Consider the following 18,394-nt stretch of genomic DNA (forward strand, 5'->3'; position numbering starts at 1 on the left):
AAGGTAAATCAGCGACAAGCACATAAACAAAATTCATGCTTTTAAATAGTATCTGGGGTTTTTTATTATTCCACAACACACCAGTTTGTAACCATCTCCATTTATAAAACATCTGAACAGTTTAGTGAACATTAGGGATGTACATTATCGATTAATGAATTAATCTAAAGTTGACTGATCTTATCAATCGGCTAACATTTAATTGATAAGCGGCCATTTTCTTAAAAACCTGAGTTTTCTCATATCAAGAGGGCTGAGCATAGCATAGCATAGAGGGCTACATTTTAAAGGGCTAACATTATTTTGTCAGCTGTATTATAAACTGACTGAGTAAACAGAACATTGTGGTTTTCTAAAGTGATCAAACTTAGACATATTTATAAAATATAACACAAGAACCTCTTAGAATCCTGAATAGAAAAATATTAAAATAGTGAAATATGCAAAACACCTTATCCACAATGAACAAATAATTGTGTTATCTGTGAATATCCATAAATATCACTTATACATGATATTTATGTATAAGTAATGTGTGTGGTTGTTCTTGAAGGAAAGCTAAAACTTCGCTCCATGAAGTGCATTAACTCACAACAGCCTTCAGAATCAACCTTGCTTATTGGCACAATGCTTCTTTCCATCATGTTACAATTTTTCATCCCTGTTAACATGACAACTTAAGGAGCTCGACAAGTGCTTATATTTCAGTGTGTTTTGTGTAAAATGTGTTTTGCATCCCACAACAGACTCTGTGTGGACCGTTTCTCTTTCTCGTTCTGGTATGTACCCGCCATCTTTGTTTCTGTAACTCCACTGGATGGCGGCCAAACTACAACACTAGAAAAAGGTCAAAGTGAAGATTACTAATTGATCAACAAATTGTAATCTAATACGCCATTAATCGTAAGTGGATTAATTGTTTGCATCCCCAGTGAACATTTCAATGGCTGGTAAAAAAAAAATACATACATCATGCAGACACAATCAAAAATTGATGTTAATGTGTCAGGTTCTTCTAGGACACAGAGGTTGTTGGAAGATTATGGCTTCATTTCATGCTTTCATCCCATCTCAAGTTCCAGGTTTGGACAGTGATTTCAGAACGTTTGCAAACTTTACATTTTGAGTGCCGCTTCATTGTTTGAGAGTGTTTCTGTACAGTCAGGTTTCGTCTCTAATGTAGATTGATGTGCAAACAGAAAAACGGTCTCATCTTTTCCATGCATTAAAATATAGCAACTATAGCTGCGTCTCGATTATATCTGGGATTTTCTTTATGTTACTTTAGCAGAGGTATTTACAGGTTACACATCATCGTCTTCATACAGCCAAACAAAAATTTTGTTAGCTATTCCTAACTTATCACATTTGAGACATAATATTTGGCTCATTCTGCTCAGTGTCTTCAGGAGGTGGAGTGGATTCCCTCCTCTTATTGTTGCAGGAACAGAAACCTCAGCAGAGCTCCAAACAATGGTAGAGCTTTTCTCATCTTCCATCCATCAGCATTCAGATGACATTGTCAAACAAGTGCATGGAGTGCATGATGTTTTCATCCTGGATTGGAGCAGATAAGAGTCCAAATTAAAATAATTTTATTAGCTGCAAGCGTGTCCAGGAGGGATTAAACTTCCAACCTTTTGGCATGTTTCCAAGAATTCCTCAATGGTGACCACTCCATCTTTATTCTTGTCCATTTTCTGGGAAAACAGGAGACGCAAGTGGTTGAAAGGGGAAATCTTAAGTTCTTTGTTTTACATTTTTGCAGTGTAAGTCTAAAATACGTCCTTCTAGACATGCATTGAGGTGCAAATTTAATCATAAAAAAATAAAAATACCGTAGATCAAATAAATGCATCATCCTCCACTGCACTACTAGTTAACACATACACAGAGACATTGTAATCTTGTGTTAAATGCTAAAAATTGTGTGGGGTAGTTATCATAAGCCAATCAAAATGAATCACCACTGAATGTGGGTTGTCGGTGATTCGACAAGTTTTACGGTTTGAACCTATGAGAACAGCAGCACCTTCACAGTAAATCCAGATAGAAAATATCAACAGCCATTTTGAATCACTTTCTTCTTAATGGCGGAGATGCTGAAGTAAATACCATTCAGGCCAGTTTCAGTGTCTCTTTATTTAACTGTAGGTTTAATCATGTCAACGTTTTACCTGGAAGAACCTGTCAACATGTTCCTTTGGAGCGCTGTCCCTCATGCTGGGGTAAGTATGCTTCCCCATCATGTTGTAGATAGAGTGCATTATGTCTGTCATCTCCTGAGCCAAAAGAAGAGAGGAAGCAATAACAAGAAATGTTGAAGCAGACTAGGACAGCTTACACAAAGAGTGAGCGTACTTCTCTGGTGATGCAGCCATCCTTGTTCAGGTCATACAGATTGAAGGCCCAGTTCAGTTTGTCAGTGATGGATCCTCTTAAAATGATGGACAGACTTACCGCAAAGTCCTAAAGCAGGGGAGCAGGAAAAAAAGAAGAAGCTTGAATCAAATCAGGACAAAATGTTGACAAGCTTTTACATCTTTAGCTTATTTTTAAGGCTGTTATACTAAAACTGCTTCAGAAGTAATGACTTAGTAAATGGTTGAGTACACACGCCTTTTAAAACCTATTGTTATTATTATTCAAGAGTCTGAGGACAGACAAAAGCATGAGAGGGAAGAGAAATATCTCACTTCAAAGCTAACCAGTCCATTGTTGTGGGTGTCAAAGGCTTCAAACAGGAAATGTGCGTACATACTTGAATCTAAGAAAGAAAAAAAAACAACGAATCAACATTTTTTTCACTGTACTAATATGACATTCTAAGCTTTAAGCAAAAGACACTTTTAAATTGAGTTCCTAGTCAAAAGGAAAATGTAAAATTAACAGCAGACATAATCATTTTCTTTGTTTGAGATACATTAATTCTTTTAAATTGTTGTCCCATCAACCTCCTACCACTTCCTGTCGTCTTCTTAGTCTTTTTCACCAGTAGTAACTTCCGATTAACATGACTTGTCTGATGCAAAAGAAAAGTATTTCCATTGCACTTTTGCAAAATACACAAATTTCGATACAGCTGAAAAACCACCTCGTCCCAGCTCATAAAACTATAAAAGAAATGTGACTTGTTTTTTTTGTTTGTTTGTTTTTTTCAAAACTGGCTTGTTTTGATCAAGCTAATGTATTTTTCAGAATTTCAATTTGCAATTTTATAGTCAGTGGAATCATAGTTTATGACGGATGGAAGGTCTTTACTACCTAGTGTGACATCTGAATGTGAAAAAGCAGATTTAAAGTTTCACTTCCCCGACCTACACACAACACATACTGAAGGCAGAGAGTTCACGGCAAAATAAAAACATTGACAAAGGCAAGAGACACTGGCTGACCTCCCTGTGGGAAGAAGTGGGAGTAGATACTTTTAAACGTATCCTCGTTCACAACACCACTGGGGCACTCCTGCAGATACCAGAAAAAAAACACGCCAGCAGGATCTGTCACCAGTCTGCTCACACACACATAAAGAATATAACAGATCCAGATATTCTCAATATTAAAACCTCCTAACTGTCATGAGAACATTGAAACCATTTTCTGACATGTAAGCATTTTGCAGGTGACAGTTAAGGAGTTAATGAATGTAAGAGAGTTGATCATTCCCAGCAGTACTTCAAACTGACATTTTTGAATCCCCGGTAAAGAACCTGCAGCTCCTTTTTGCTGAAATTAGTCTGCTGAACCAGATTGTCAAGTCCCTCAGGTCTGTAACGCACTGTGGACAGCTCCCCCTCTTCAGTTAAACTTCCTGTTTAGAGAAACATAAAAACAGTAACATTTTACCAACAGAGATCCACACTGAAGCATCTAAAGGTCGTGGGGGAAAGATCATTTTATGAAAATTTGTGTGTAATACCACTTGCTTTGAGTAATTGAAGAGCTGGAGCCGGAGTGATAGCAGGGCAGAAGTTTGAGGAAGCGCTGTTTAATTGTCTTTTTGTTGGGTTTGGTAAGAGGGTTACCTGAAAACAGCAAAGCAGAGCACATACAGAAAAAAATAAACCCTGGTGACAGAGCACAATCCATACTTTAGCACAATCCAAACACTCCAAGCAGAACTTATTGAAATTTAAGACAGACTAATGTGTGAACTATTTTCTGTGTAAGGCTGAACCTGAAACTGAGACACACCTGTTCTGCCACTTTCTGAGAAAGAGAAGTACTATCCAATATATCAAACAAAAAGATTTACTGACTTCTGTCTTTGTAGCAATATACGGTTGATAGTCCATGATATCAAATGTAATAAACAGAAAAAAAAAAACTTACATCATTAATCTAATAATACTCTTAGGAAAATACTACATACCTAAATCTAAAGTTAGTCATATTCTCTCTTTTCTGGAGTTTCAGAGAGTTTGAGCAGTAGAAACAGTCTCTAATAACAAGAAAAGAAAAGTAAAATAAAAACAATTTATTTACAACCCCCCTGGCTTCTATTCATTTGCATAAATGTCTACTAACAACTGTCTTCTATTAATATTATTTCAATGACGTTTTGAAAAATAAAGTCAAGGGACACGCCGGCTCACTCTCCAGCACGGTAGATGGCGATAATGCGTCTTTACGTTGGATACAACCTGCAAACAAAATCGAAGAAGAAGAAGAGCGAACGTTTGCAGAGGCAGTTTCTTCCGTTTGAGGCAGAACAAAGTAATGTAACGTAGCTTTCTTTAGTTTGGATCAACGCTGAGCTCCAACTACCCAGAAACTGTCTAAGGAAAATCAGGAAAGAAGCTGAAAGCAGCGACATGGAGACGGAGAGCTTCAGAAAGAGAGACTCCTGAAGCAGCTAAGACGAAAATAAGGTGCGACACATCATGGAGGCTGGTTTCAACCCCACGGTTCTGCTGGACGGGTTAGGTTCGTATGTTTTCGTTTCATCTATAGTTGAGGAACAGGTGACTAATGGATAACTTGCTCAAATGTAGCCAGTAGATGTAAAATATTCTGTTTTATTTTTCCGGTAGAAATATTCCGTGTCCTTCATATTGTTAGTGATCATTCGGGCTTGGAAACCGGTTTAGCTAAGAAACGGGATTATGTGTTAAAGCAGAGACAACAACGACTTTAAGCTAATTAAGATGCATATATACAGCATATATATATATATATATATATATATATATATATATATATATATATATATATATATATATATATATGTTATAAAACGAAGTTATTGCTCGTATGTCACAAGACAGTGATATGACGTCCCATTAGTACCAAAACTATGTCTGTGTGTATGACATCTTTACTAATGCCGCAACAGAAAGAGCAAAGAGTCAGGGAGGAGACATTAGACCAGAGGCCAGAAGCAGATCTTCCCAGGTAAGGAGGGATTATAGCTTGATGAGAAAAAGAGATGGAAACTGATGTTTATATGCAGCAATTTCAACTTTTTTGTAAGGCCATGTTATGGCACAGAATAAAGCTTAAAAATGTACAACTTTTACCGCAACGTTTTGAAAAAGGTGCCACAAAATCTGTAATTTTAGGCTGCAGCAATCACAGAAAAAACATTGCACCATCCTGGAGGGAATGTATTTTTGAGAGCATCCCTTGCAAATACTGCACTCACTTGGATAAATAACCAGTCAAAACCAGCAAAGCAAAAATATTGCATCAAGCTGCAGACACTACTAAGCTAAGAAAACCTAATACAAGAAATACTTAAATTGTGTACCCTAAGAATATTTAGTTGAGCCTAATTGCAGCTGCAATATATTATATAATTTGTCAGCTTTACAGGGTTTCTCCCTGTGTATTATAAGCTTGGTGGACTTATTACCAATTAATAACCTTACAAAACAGATATTTATACCCAAGGCTCAGTGGTTTGTTTACACTCGAGCCATTTAACCTCAGACAGTGCACAAATACTGTCTGAGAAAAAATAGTCTTTTTTCTAAGCTAATTTTCTCTGATCTTACTGGAACAATTTTTAGGAACTGTGAGATTTCCGGTGGTTAGTGAGTTGACGTTCCAATGTACAAATGGGTGTGGCGGCAGCAGTGGCTGGGGAAAGTGAAAAGCTGTTGCAGTGGCCGCTCTCTGTCTAGCAGCAGGAGAAGCGTTCTGTTTGGCTGGGGAGCAGAGGTTCGTCTTCTCTCAGGATAACGGTGGGAAACCTGCTTAGTAGACGTCATCAGAGCTCAGATTGGCCAGGTTCAGGCTTTTTTTTATAGTTACTGGATAAACAAGCAGCAAACTGATAAATTTTGGTTCTAGAGTTCCTTCAAAGGGCATGTCAAAGAGTTTTAACAAGACATGATGTCACTTGATCACTCTGTGAAATTCCTTTTTCCTGGGAATAAAAATGGGTGATGAGCATAATGTGTTTCCATGTTTGCTGCAGATGTTAAGCAGATGCTGATGGTTAAAGAAGAAGCTCCTGAAGACCACCGATCTGTTGCTGAGCTGCATGACCCAAACCCGCACCAGATAAAGGAGGAGCAGGAAGAAGTCTGCATCAGTCTGGGAGGAGAGCAGCTCAACAAGAAGGAGGAGATTGATGTCATCAGGTTTCCAGTCTCTACTACTCCTATAAAGAGTGAGGATGAAGTACAGTCCATTCTGCTCTCACAGAATCTTTATCACGACCAAATTAAAGGCAGAGATCTTCCAGAAGAGAATGATGAAGGTGAATCCATCAAGATTGAAGAAATCGAACCATCTCCACAATCTTCTGAGACTGAAGATTCTGAGAATGACGAAGAGGACGATGATGTAAACCATGTCTCTGAGTTGAAACACTTGTCAGATTCTGGACTGAAAACTAGTGACAAGAGCAATGCCTGGAAGTCAAATGGAGACATTCTTAACAAATCTTTTAGCTCATTTGAGTTTGATGTTCCCAGTTACTCTCTTCAGACTGGTGGAGCACATTCACAAATAGGGTCTTCAAGCTCAGTTGATAATAGTAAATGTTTTACAGAGGAGAAAAACGCAGATTCACAAACTAAAGTACAGACAGAAGGGAAGTTTAGCTGTGAAGACTGTGGAAAAACATTTGCTAGAAAAAATACTTTAAACAGACATAAGAGAACCCACACAGGACAGAAACCTTTCTGTTGTGATGTTTGTGGACAAAGATTTAACCTGAAACAAACTTTAAACATACACATGAGAATCCACACGGGACAGAAACCTTTCTGTTGTGATCTTTGTGGACAAAGTTTTAGCCATAAATCGACTTTAATCAGACACAGGAGAGTCCACACAGGAGAGAAACCTTTCTGTTGTGATTTTTGTGGACAAAGATTTACCGATAAAGGAAGTTTAAACACACACAGGAGAATCCACACAGGACAGAAACCTTACTGTTGTGATCTTTGTGGACAAAGATTTAGACAAAAATTACATGTAAACATACACATGACAGTCCACACAGGACAGAAGCCTTACTGTTGTGATATTTGTGGAAAAAGACTTGGCCATAAAGTAAGTTTAAGCACACACATGAGAATTCACACAGGACAGAAACCTTTCTGTTGTGATATTTGTGGACAAAGATTTAGTCAGAAATCTAACTTAAATACACACATGAGAATTCACATAGCAGAAACCTTTCTGTAGTGATGTCTGCGAACAAAGACTTAGCCATAAATCACTTGTAAACATACACTTTGTGTGTCCACACAGAACAGAAATCTTTCTTTTATGCTTTTTGTGGTCAAAGATTTGGCAAAAAAACAAAGTTTAAACACACATATGAGACTCCACAAAGGATAGAAACCTTTCTGTTGTGGACAAAGATTTAGACAGAAATCACATATAAACACACACACACGAAAACTCGCCCTGGAAGAGAAATACTTGAACTGCATTGTTGCAGTTGGCTGTGAAATATTTCCCTGTCATTAAAGGCAACAGTCTTCACTGGTTAGTTTCAGCAGTTAATTTTCGTATTTCAACCTTAGGGCTGGGCAATATTTCTGAAATATGTATCACAATATAACCATTTCATATCACAACTAGAAAATTTCGGAAGAAATTTAGCCGGGGCCTGCCAAGGCGTGCCCGTCGGTTTGGGCCCGGCGTTGTCACGCTACAAATTAGCATCGATGCTAAAGAACGCTGCAACGTGATCAATAGCATGTGGAGAATCACAAGAACGTTAAGTAAGGTGGACGTGCACCATTCAGTAAGATTTAAAATTTTCTCAAGGCTTTTATTTTGGAAGTTTTGTTAAACTTCATTTGAAAGGGCCAAACTAATCCCATGCGTAATAGTCATTGGGTTAAAATAGTTATATAATGCTCAAAACACAAGTAGTTGATGTACAAATATTAAAGGCTTTTATTTTGAAATGTTTGTTAAGCTTCATTTCAAAGCGCCAAACTAATCCCATGTTTATCAGTGCTTTGGATAAAAAATTCACATAATGCCCAAAAGAGCAAATACCTGATGTAAAATTGTCAAGGCTTTTAATTTGAAATTTTCAGTATGCTTCATTTCAAAGGGCCAAACTAATACCATGTGTAACAGTGCTTTGGATGAAAAAGTCAAATAAAGCCAAAAAGAGCAATTACATGATGTAAAAATATTCAAGGCTTTTATTTTGAAATTTTCATTAAGCTTAATTTTTATTGCCCCAATAAACCCATGTCTAATAGTCATTGGGTAAATCAGTTATATCATGCTCAAAACACAAGTAGTTGATTTAAAAATATTAAAGGCTTTTATTTTGGAATTTTTGTTATATTCAAGGCTTTTATTTTGAAATTATTATTATGCTTAATTTTAAAGTTCCAAACTAATCCCATGTGTAACAGTTACTGAGTTAAATCAGTTATATACAGCCCATAGCAGCAAGTAGTTCTAAAGGCCAGTTCAGTCCTGATCTGTTTCAACTGAGGGTTCCACTATAGATAGAACTACAGCGATGCGTATTTGTAGTCCTAATCAGCAGCCAATAGCCTCTTGAGTTCCGTTGCTATGTTAAATAAGTTTCTCACCAAGGTGTGAACTGTTAGTGACAGAGCCTGAGACAGCCTAGAAAATCCTGTCGCATGACTTTGCTCTGAAGCACCGTGACAGAAAACCGTACGATCTAGATAAATTTCGAAAACATTTTACCGGAGCAGACATGCGTATCAATGTGAGGACCGATTTTGATACCAATCGTGCGATATTTGTGGGCGTGATGGCGATTTCAAAATTATTTTGGGGTGAAAAAGTTCTCTTGATTTCTCACTCTAATCAGTGAGAGACGCACTCTAATTTTAGGAAAAATGAGAAACTTTGGGTCGCTTAGAGACAAATTGTGGACAAACCGTAATTGGTATCGACGAGCCGTCTTCACTTTCGAAGAGATCACAGACGTATCTACAAAATGAAATTTGAATGGCATTTCTACGTGAATTCGTGACGTCACAGAAAATCCTCAAAAATAGGGTATTTCTAGGATTTTTCCCATTGAGTTATAATGGGGTTTTTTTCGTAGTTTTTTGCGAATTATGTCGCCATGTTAACCCCGAATCCCACCAAAAGTAATAGCTCCAATGGCGTGAATTTTCTGCACGTTTTGATACCTCATTTGTAGGTGTGCACGCAGCGGTACGAGCCGCATTAACGGTTACGGATAAAAATAAAGAATTGGGAGAATAGCAATAGGTTCCTGCCATTGCTTTGCATGGCAGGCCCCAATTATTGATTAGTTGTTTGGTTTAAATATTCATAATACTGCCAAACTGGTGACATGACCTTTCCTCTTCATGCTCAATTTCCTCTTGAGCGGTTGTTCTCATTTCCTTTCACTCCAAGTTGTGCTTTTTTATTTTTAAGGATTTATGGGAAACGGTGGCAAAACTTGAAAGTGCTCCCACATACTGAAACATACTGTGCGCATTCTGTGAACTGTCCACGGGCGGCTGAGATTTTATTGCTGAGCGCAGCAATTGCCTATATTTCTTGTGACAATTTAATTCATTTGCAACAACCTGAATGAATAATATCACGTTTAGTAAGCTAGATGACAACTAGAACTTTTTCTACTCCACCAGGGCATCCATCGCACAACTGTCAGTGGGAGTCACGGTGCTGCGACTGGCGTCTACTGGACGTATTTTCTATTGATATTGATCACGTGTCTATCACAAAAGACATTGTTTCATTGCCCAGCCCTATTCAATCTTAAAACATTTTATATAAATCGCTGATTTGCTCAGTTGTGTAACTGGTGGTTTCTTTGGCAGGCATGTTTTATTAATTGTGATTTATCTATTGTTCAGATTGAGTTGTAGTACAGGTGTGTTATCAGTTTATGTAAATAGTTTGGTTGTTTCAGAAAGAGAATTGGAGCACCTCTTGGTAATTGAGTTGACTATGACCTTCTCTGTACTGCAGAGTATTCTTGAATCAAGATAGCCGAAGCTCTTCCCAAAGTAAAACATCAACAGGACAAAGATCCTCATCACAGAGGCAAATCTAAAAAGAATTTGATTTAAAAATGTTGTCCTCTTGGAATTACTAGAATCTCATCAGAGCTGTGCTGAGATGCAGACCTCAACGAAACGAATTGGAGAAAAAAAAAAAGCCCAAGATTTTATTTTTGTGTCTGCATTTAGTCGTCTGAACCCCCAGATTGGAGTTCATGCCAAAACTTCCAGGTTCTCCTAGAAGTTTCCTCCTTTTGAGATAATTTTTCCTTTTCATTGTCACTGTTGAACATCCAGCAATGAGGGCCTGAAACTGACTTACGAATGGTGTAAGGACTATCAATCCCACAATCCACTACATTAACTCACTTTCAGCAGGAAAATTAGTAGTTTCGGGTGCGAAACTCTGGTCATGCTGCATTGCACTTTGTATCTGGGATCTTGCAGCCGGGTTGGACATCAGACCTGAGGTAACAGCGTTCTAGCTCCAACTGTGTTGTCTGTTTCTTTTTTGTTTTGTTTAGTTTTATTTTATAGTCTGAGTCTTTGCTCTTTTTACTGGAACAACCTCATCTTCTGTCAACCACAGCTTCTTCTATCCCTGCTTTGTGAAGTGGTTTTCAGTTGCGTATCTCTGTGGCATGCTGTGAAATGAAACTCCAAGAAAAAATGCAGCAACTTCCTGAAAATTGCTGTTGTGTTTTTAGCTTTTGATCCTGATTGGGACGCAGCTCCTTGTGGAAGACAAAGCAATGTCCAGAAAGTAGTTGGAAAACTGTCACTGGCCGCCTTTAGGCTCTACGTTTGGTGGAGTTTGTTCCCAGCATTTGGTCAGATGTGCGGATTCCTCCTATGAATTTGTTGTACTCCCCCACAGCTGTTGGTTTGGGGACAGACTCCTTCTGATGTTTCCAATCTTCTGCCAGAGGAGCACTGTCTCACCTTTGTACACAGAATGGACATTTGCACAAGTGGAAACCTCTCTTGTATCCATCCATATTGCAAATGGAAGGTCGTGATCCCTTTGAATGGAACCTCTCGGTGACCTTTGATGCAGAGCATTTTCTGTGGTTGTAGGAAAACCAACTCTCCCGAGCCGGAAACTCCCAAAGGCCCGAATCAGAAACTGTTGGAGTCAGTATCAGAGAGCACTTGCTTTTGATTGGTCAGGCAAGTACCAATCACATAAGCACCGGGGGCTGCTGTAATGTATCATGTAAATTTTTTCTATGTATGTGTGCATAGACAAAACAATGTTAACTAGTTTCTCAAATTGGTGACTGTGTGATGTTTTTATAATGTGAAGCACTTTGAACTGCTTTGTTGCTGAAATGTGTGATGCAAATAAACTTGATTCATTAATATATGCCCTCAAAGTGAAATTTCTCAGCATGTTGGCACTTTTTAAAATTGCTGAACAGTTCAGGAATTACAACAATGAGAAGTACACAAGCCAAATGCTTGATGATAATGAGGGTTAAAAAGTCGGAATTTCAACATGGTGACACAAGTAAATCACGGGCGACTGTGGCTCTTTGGTAGAGTAGTCGTCTTGCGATCGCGAAGGTTGTAGGTTCGATTCCAGCTTCCTCCTGCCACATGTCGATGTGCCTCTGGGCAAGGCACTTAACCCCAAATTACCTACCTCTCTGCGTATCGGTGTATAAATGTGTTTGTGAATGTGACTAGTGTAAAGCGCTTTGAGTGGTCAAAATGACTGGATAAGCGCTATGTAAGTTCAGTCCATTTACCATTTAAACATTGCTAGCAATACCTCTTACAAACATTTTAAGCTTTACTTTCCATAAACAAACTTGGAAACGTATTTGCAGGCACTACATGTTTTATTGACTTTCTTGTGTGTCTTGTAACAAATGTGTTTCTACCACATCTTCCCGTTGATGTGAGGAGCGGCTGTATGTGAAGACCGCCTTACAAGTCGTACAGTAACTTAACAGAAACGTATCAGCTTCCAGTTTCCCAGTGGGAAATCTGACTTTGGAGGGCGTTCCGGTAGGTTTTTTTTGTTTTCAAATTACTGAACTCATAACACAAGTTTGTCCCACACCTATTTAAAGTAGAATGTTATTGAAGTTTTTATTCTGCTCTAGAAGCAATGGTCCTCCTTTTCCATGAAAACAACTTTCCATGATATCACTTTGACCTCGGGGTCACTGTGATATGGGGCGAGACGCATACGCATCACTGAAGTAGTTGACAAAGATTCTGAAATCGTGATGGAAACAGCAATAAAAGTGGCTTCTTGGTTATTTTTATATGCTAGTTCAGCTTGTTTCACTATATTTGGGAGCTGTCAGAAGAAGGACAGAGAGACTCAAAGAACAGAGAAATGTGTGTGTGGTCTCCACAGAGGAGGGGAAAAAACACAAAGATAAGAAATACACTGATCTCAGCCTACATAGGCTCCCACTGACAGGTATAACTTTAGCATTTTTTCACCAAAAAAGTATTTTATTTTAATACAGATTCATAAACTACAGTTCACTTTAAGGTACACATTTAAATACTTGTTCCTCAACTTGGTGGCAAATAATAAATATTTGATTTAGCAAAATTAATACCCAGGGGTGTGCCGTGGTGGTGTAGGGGACAGCACTATCCATGCTATCCATGCCTTGAGTCCTCGACGCGGCCGTCGTGGGTTCGGCTCCCGAACTCGACGATATTTGCCGCATGTTATCCCCCCTGTTTTTCCCCCTTTCCTATCAGCCTGCTTTCATATAAGGGACACTAGAGCCCACAAAAGACCCCCTGGAGGGTTAAAAAAAAAAAAAAGAATACCCAGGATGTTCAAAGCAGGCCAAGCTATTCTGAGTGGAAGTTTGATCCGTCTTCATGTTAGAAATAATAAAATTAAGATCTATGATCAGTATTAGTTTACAATTTCGTCAACATGTAACAGACACAAAGAAATACAAGCAAGTTTTCATACGCCATGATTTTTTTTTTTTTTTCATGTCACAACCACAGACTTTAAGGTTAGGGTTATTAGAATCTGTAGAGCGAGTACGTCTTACACACACACTCCACAAATCTGGCCTTTCCTAAGTGCCAAGATGAAGGACATTGTTGACAGAAAGCTGTATTTGTAGTTTATCACGAGAAAACGCAAACATGGAAATTGATGTCCTGGTCAGATGAGACAAATACGGCCCTTATACATGTAAAACATTACGTGTGTGGTTGGAAAAACAACACATCACCCTAAAGGTAAAACAAGGTTGTGGCAGCATCATGCTGAGAGCTCACTTTTCTTGAACATGGTTAGAGATGATATAGTTTTAGCAAAGAAGTAATTTCACAAGTTTTGACTCATTAACGTACACCACAATTTTATGATTTACCATTTTTGTTCTGTTGTGCTTATATCCTACTATATTACATAAAACCCAAATAAAATACTATTAAAGTTTGTGGCAGTGATGAGAAAAAAGAAAAGAAAACGTTCAAAGGATGTGAAAACTTTTGCACTCTTTACTCCAAAGATGTTAAAGGTGAAGAAACCGCATTAAAAAAAATCTCTGAATAATTCAGATCAGAGCAGCTACTATTACTATAAATAGATCATTTCTAAAGAAATCTTTTTATCCATAAAAAGGACTCATACTATTGAACAGCAGCGAGTCTTTTTTTCCCTTCGAACTTCCCATCCTTCATCCCAGTGGCGCAAAAAAGTGGATATGCACTAAATGCGACCCATAGGGGCGCTGCGCTAGAGGGGGCGCCAAAGTGATGGCGGAAAAGTTCATTCTCGTCAGCATTTTCTGGATTTAACAGCTGCCTGTGGGCGTGCAAATAATATAGTCAATACCAGAGGCATGATCCTGATCAGGCGGCACCAATGAGGGGCGCCGGATAGTTGCGCTCCTGCTTACTCCTCTGGTTGCATCGCGATCATTGCTCTATGTTGCTTTCTGGCATGAAACAGCATCAAGATCTAATCCATACAGCCCCCCCACCCCCGTGCGTGATACAGCTCTTTGAAACATGCGCTCATTCAGTAAGAGGATATCAAGATATCAATCAAAAGCTATGAGTGAATCCAGGCCAGCAAACAGCATTAAATAAACAATGCTGCTACTGTCAATGATGATGATGATGTTGAGTAACCTTACCTGTGAGCGGATCGAAGGATCTGTCCAGCTCTCTGGAGTCAGAGAGACTCTGATCCTGACTCCTGGATTTCATCCTTTTCTCTTATTTTTCACCGAACCGCCGCGCTGGCGCTGCAGGGTCCGAGCCGCCGCGCTTCATTCACGTCTTTACTCCCGCTGACATGTCAGTCTGTGCGCGCTGCTCACAAAGAAAAAAATATATATATCAACAAGGGAGGAAAACGGTCCGCGCAAAGCTCTCTGCGGTCCCTTCTTTCCCCAAAACTGGAGCGTGTTTCCTTCCTCCGACTCCCATCCACGGTTCGGATGGATTCTGTGGAGGTTTTAGATTCAAGTGTCACTTTCCTGGTAGTTGGCGCACAAGAACTGGAACCGTGCTGAGTCCGTCCCGCTGGTGCGCCTCACATTTGTTGGGAAAGAGGAAGGGAGGGGGGCGCACAGCGTCACAGGGAAGCGGAGAGATCTCCTCTTCTCTGGGAGACGCTGGAAGGAGAAGGGTACATGTCTTTTTGTTATTAATATTATTATTAACATTAAAAAAAGAAACCGTTAGGTCTTGTTCGGTGTTGTCATTTTTAAACTGCAAGTTGTGATTTCTCCTTTGAGTTTTTTCTGATGATTTTTTTAAAAAATTTCTTTCTATAAATATCCTCAAGCTAACCAGCCTCTGGCTGAGACTCTATAGATAACTTCTAAACTGAATTGTATTGATCTGTATTAAGAGTAATTGGAGGTTAAATACAAGTGCCAACCACACTGTTAAGATTTTTCCTTATAAAAACTGTTGAAAGCCAAGTGCAGTTTTCATTGGATGTTACAATTGCACAAAATCTCAATGGAGTCAATTAGTTTGTCATTTAAATATGATGAACTATGGAAAAAAAAAAAAAGATTTTTGGGGTGTAAATACTTTTTCAATAAATTGCATACTGAGAGTTGTTTGTAAAAAATAAATAAATAATAAGAAGAATGAAAATGTACCCGCTTTTTGTTTAACAGCAGCCCGTCGTTAATCCTCTTATGTGATTAGCCTCTGAACGGCTCTGGTTTATTTATTTACCTGATTATATTTTTGCAATCACCAACATGTTCCTGGTTTCCCTTCCCCCTGCCCCCTAGATCACTACTATTCCAGACAGAAACGTATCAGTCTGCTGCTAAATTCACTGAAAACCTTGAGTGGAAAATCCTCACCGAAGAAAGTTGGATGAATCGGATTCACATCTCTGGGAAAACTCACACAGCGACCGCTTCCTGGTTCCCAGAACCGTCTGATGTGACCCGTTAAATATAAACCTTCATCAGACGAACACTGATTTAAAAAGTGTCAATAATGGCTGCCACCTAAGAGGCGCAGAACAAGTTACAGACATGAACTATTCATCAGCATTTCTGATGTTTTTGTTTTATTTTGTCTCACCAATCCAGTGGGACACGCACTACTTGTGAGCACTGTTTCCTCGGTGTTTGAATCAACACGAAGGAGAGAATCCCATTGAGGTTTTGGACGGGCAGCAGCAGGTAGCGCCGCCATAATTAGCTCCCACTGGTTTCTCTTATAATCATGCTGCGTTCAATTTGTCTCGGAAGTCGGAGCTTGGATGCTGGAACTGGTTGCGTCAAAAACAGGGAAGTTCTGCCAACCGAGGTGACGCTCACAGGTGTTAGCGGAAGAAAGCCAGGGACAGGGAAGCTCAGAAGTATTCATACCCCTGGAAGATATGGGTTCCATTTAGAAATGTTTCAATTTAATCAACATGCTTGTACGGACTGAAGGTGTTACATATTTAGTAACAACTTGAATAGAGAATCTGTAGGCGAAGCTAAAGATTAGGAAGGTCTTCAGATGAACAGTATCACATTAACACATGGTAAAAGCTGGTTAGCAATTATGAGAAGAGTTTGATTTGATTATTTTTCAACATGGAGGGTTTGTTTTTTTTAATAAAATTTATTTTTTTCTCTCTCTTTTACATTGTCTTATCTGTATTTTATCTAAAAAACGACATCCGTCATCATTCTGTCATTTAGCAAATTAAAAATAATCAAGGTTAGTCCTAAGTGAAGCAATAGAGAAAGGCCTCATTTACTGTCAGTGAGATGTCATACAGTGCAAGTAAATATCTGAAGTTGGTTGAAGGTTGTTGTCTTTCTGAACCATGAACAGGGGGTTGAACAGATGAGTTCTGCTGTTTTTGTAGATAATCCTTCCCTGATGTAAGAGTCGGGATGTTAGTTCACGTGTTCGGCGACCAGAGCCAAGCCTCAGCCTGTGTGTTAACTGTGACACCACGTTAACGCTGCTGTGTATTCATGATGTTTCATTGGAGCATATCGGCCTCCTCATCAAACATTCATCTGGGTGGAGATAGCATCCTTTGTCTCCTCCGAACACCCACGTCACTCTTTATTTCAAATAGCTTTTCCTCTCTGGGTTGCAGCCTGGAAACACAAACTTAGCTCCTTTTAAAGACGCTGGTTTATGACGTTTACTACACGACAGCTCAGATGTGGGGTCAATTTGTCTGTCAGAGGATTATTTTTCAGAGTGCATTACAACCCTCTGCATGCATCAATCAGTTTGTTAGTGGTTATCTGTCAGCTCCGCTTTCCTCTGGTGCTGAACTTCTCCGTAAGGAGGAGAAACAAACATCAATACTGCTAGATTTACTAGACCCAAGGCACAGAGTGCATTTAAATACCTCTCTGGAACAGCTTTGCTTCTGCCTCTCCTCTTTTTGATTCTTTATATCTCACTGGGCCTCATTTTTCTGTCTCTTCTTTCTCCATATTTCTCCTTTGTCCCCGGTCTTTCTCCTGCAGCTCGTGGATTATTTCTCTCGGTCTTCCAATAGAGGACGTAATAATCCGTCACTCGCCTGCCTGTCTTTTTAAAAAAAAAAAAAAATTTTAAGCACTCTGTTCATCACCAACAAGGATTAGTTTTTTTTCTTCCTGGAAAAAATATTTCACTTTTTTCTGATGTTTCATAATTTTACTTGAGGGATATTTTCCAAGTACTTCCAGAGAGAAATAGCTACTTTTCCAGGAGTTGGATTTTTGAAAATATAAAATTTCCTTATATTTGTATGGCTTTATTTGAAGAAAAAATGTTTTACATGTGTTTATTTTTTATTAAAACACTTTGTATTTTACCAGTTTTCAGGAGATCTCAACCAAGGTTTTGAGGTTTATTTCTTGCTTTAGTCAAAAATAGATCAGATAATCAGATTAAAAAAAAGAAAAAAAAACATTTTCAGCAGGACTGACTGCTGAAAAAAACCCAAAAACAATGGAAAACTTTTCCACAACGTAATTGACAGAAAAGCTGCTAGCTTGTGCACCCCGCTTTCTAATAGAGCCCTGGGCAAACACCTGTATCACCAGCTGCCACCATTTTTTGACTGTGGCTCCTCAACGGGTAGAGAGAAGTTATCCTGCAACTGGAAATGCAATCGTCACATTTTGAAATTAGTTACGTTCTCATTAACTCGCTCACAAAACTGGCCTTTTCACAGGGATGCATAGTATTGAGATTCACTGCATCTGCTGCAGGTGAGACCATGTTGGTTCACAACTTTTACCAGAAGCCCTTCAAACGCAGTGATAAACCAGCTCTTACGTCCTGCACCAAACACAAAGCCCCTCAGTATTTTCATTTCACCTGAAGGAACAAAGCTCGTTTTCCACAAGGTGGACAGAGAAGCGACTCAACCGAGTGTGCAGCCGAGCCGAATCCGTCTACCTGGAGACAAGCCTCACATTTCACAGCCGCTAAACGGGAAACTCAGGAGCAACAAATGACCCCAGACC

At 39.0% G+C, this 18,394-nt stretch overlaps 2 protein-coding genes across 3 annotated transcripts; one reads left to right on the forward strand and one right to left on the reverse strand.

Annotated features, from left to right (window-relative positions):
- Window positions 1-32: 32 nt before the first annotated feature.
- LOC116719645 (Kv channel-interacting protein 2-like) lies at window positions 33-18,275 on the reverse strand. Its single transcript, XM_032562215.1, has 9 exons — window positions 14,582-18,275; window positions 3,927-4,025; window positions 3,687-3,811; window positions 3,396-3,465; window positions 2,697-2,767; window positions 2,362-2,469; window positions 2,178-2,282; window positions 1,638-1,700; window positions 33-1,557 (listed from the first exon to the last, which is right to left on the reverse strand). Exons 1-9 carry the CDS (start codon window positions 14,652-14,654, stop codon window positions 1,510-1,512), a joined length of 762 nt encoding a protein of 253 aa, XP_032418106.1. The 5' UTR covers window positions 14,655-18,275; the 3' UTR covers window positions 33-1,509.
- On the forward strand, window positions 4,640-7,794 carry LOC116719644 (zinc finger protein OZF-like). Of its 2 annotated transcripts, XM_032562214.1 has the most exons (3): window positions 4,640-4,926; window positions 5,336-5,394; window positions 6,422-7,794. In XM_032562214.1, exon 3 carries the CDS (start codon window positions 6,433-6,435, stop codon window positions 7,639-7,641), a length of 1,209 nt encoding a protein of 402 aa, XP_032418105.1. In that variant the 5' UTR covers window positions 4,640-4,926; window positions 5,336-5,394; window positions 6,422-6,432; the 3' UTR covers window positions 7,642-7,794. The 2 variants fall into 2 exon arrangements, with proteins under 2 accessions (XP_032418105.1, XP_032418103.1); XM_032562212.1 differs by lacking the exon at window positions 5,336-5,394.
- Window positions 18,276-18,394: the final 119 nt, after the last annotated feature.

This window comes from Xiphophorus hellerii, chromosome 5, assembly GCF_003331165.1.
Source record: "Xiphophorus hellerii strain 12219 chromosome 5, Xiphophorus_hellerii-4.1, whole genome shotgun sequence".
NCBI lineage: Eukaryota > Metazoa > Chordata > Actinopteri > Cyprinodontiformes > Poeciliidae > Xiphophorus > Xiphophorus hellerii.

Coding starts and splice junctions, on each gene's coding strand:
- LOC116719644 (XM_032562212.1), top strand. CDS start 4,884: ATGGAGGCTGGTTTCAACCCCACGGTTCTGCTGGACGGGTTAG. Junction 4,927..6,421: donor GGTTCTGCTGGACGGGTTAG/GTTCGTATGTTT, acceptor TGTTTGCTGCAG/ATGTTAAGCAGATGCTGATG.
- LOC116719645 (XM_032562215.1), bottom strand. CDS start 14,654: ATGAAATCCAGGAGTCAGGATCAGAGTCTCTCTGACTCCAGAGAGCTG. Junction 3,812..3,926: donor CAGCTCTTCAATTACTCAAA/GCAAGTGGTATT, acceptor TTCTCTAAACAG/GAAGTTTAACTGAAGAGGGG. Junction 1,701..2,177: donor ATGTTGACAGGTTCTTCCAG/GTAAAACGTTGA, acceptor CTGTTTTCCCAG/AAAATGGACAAGAATAAAGA.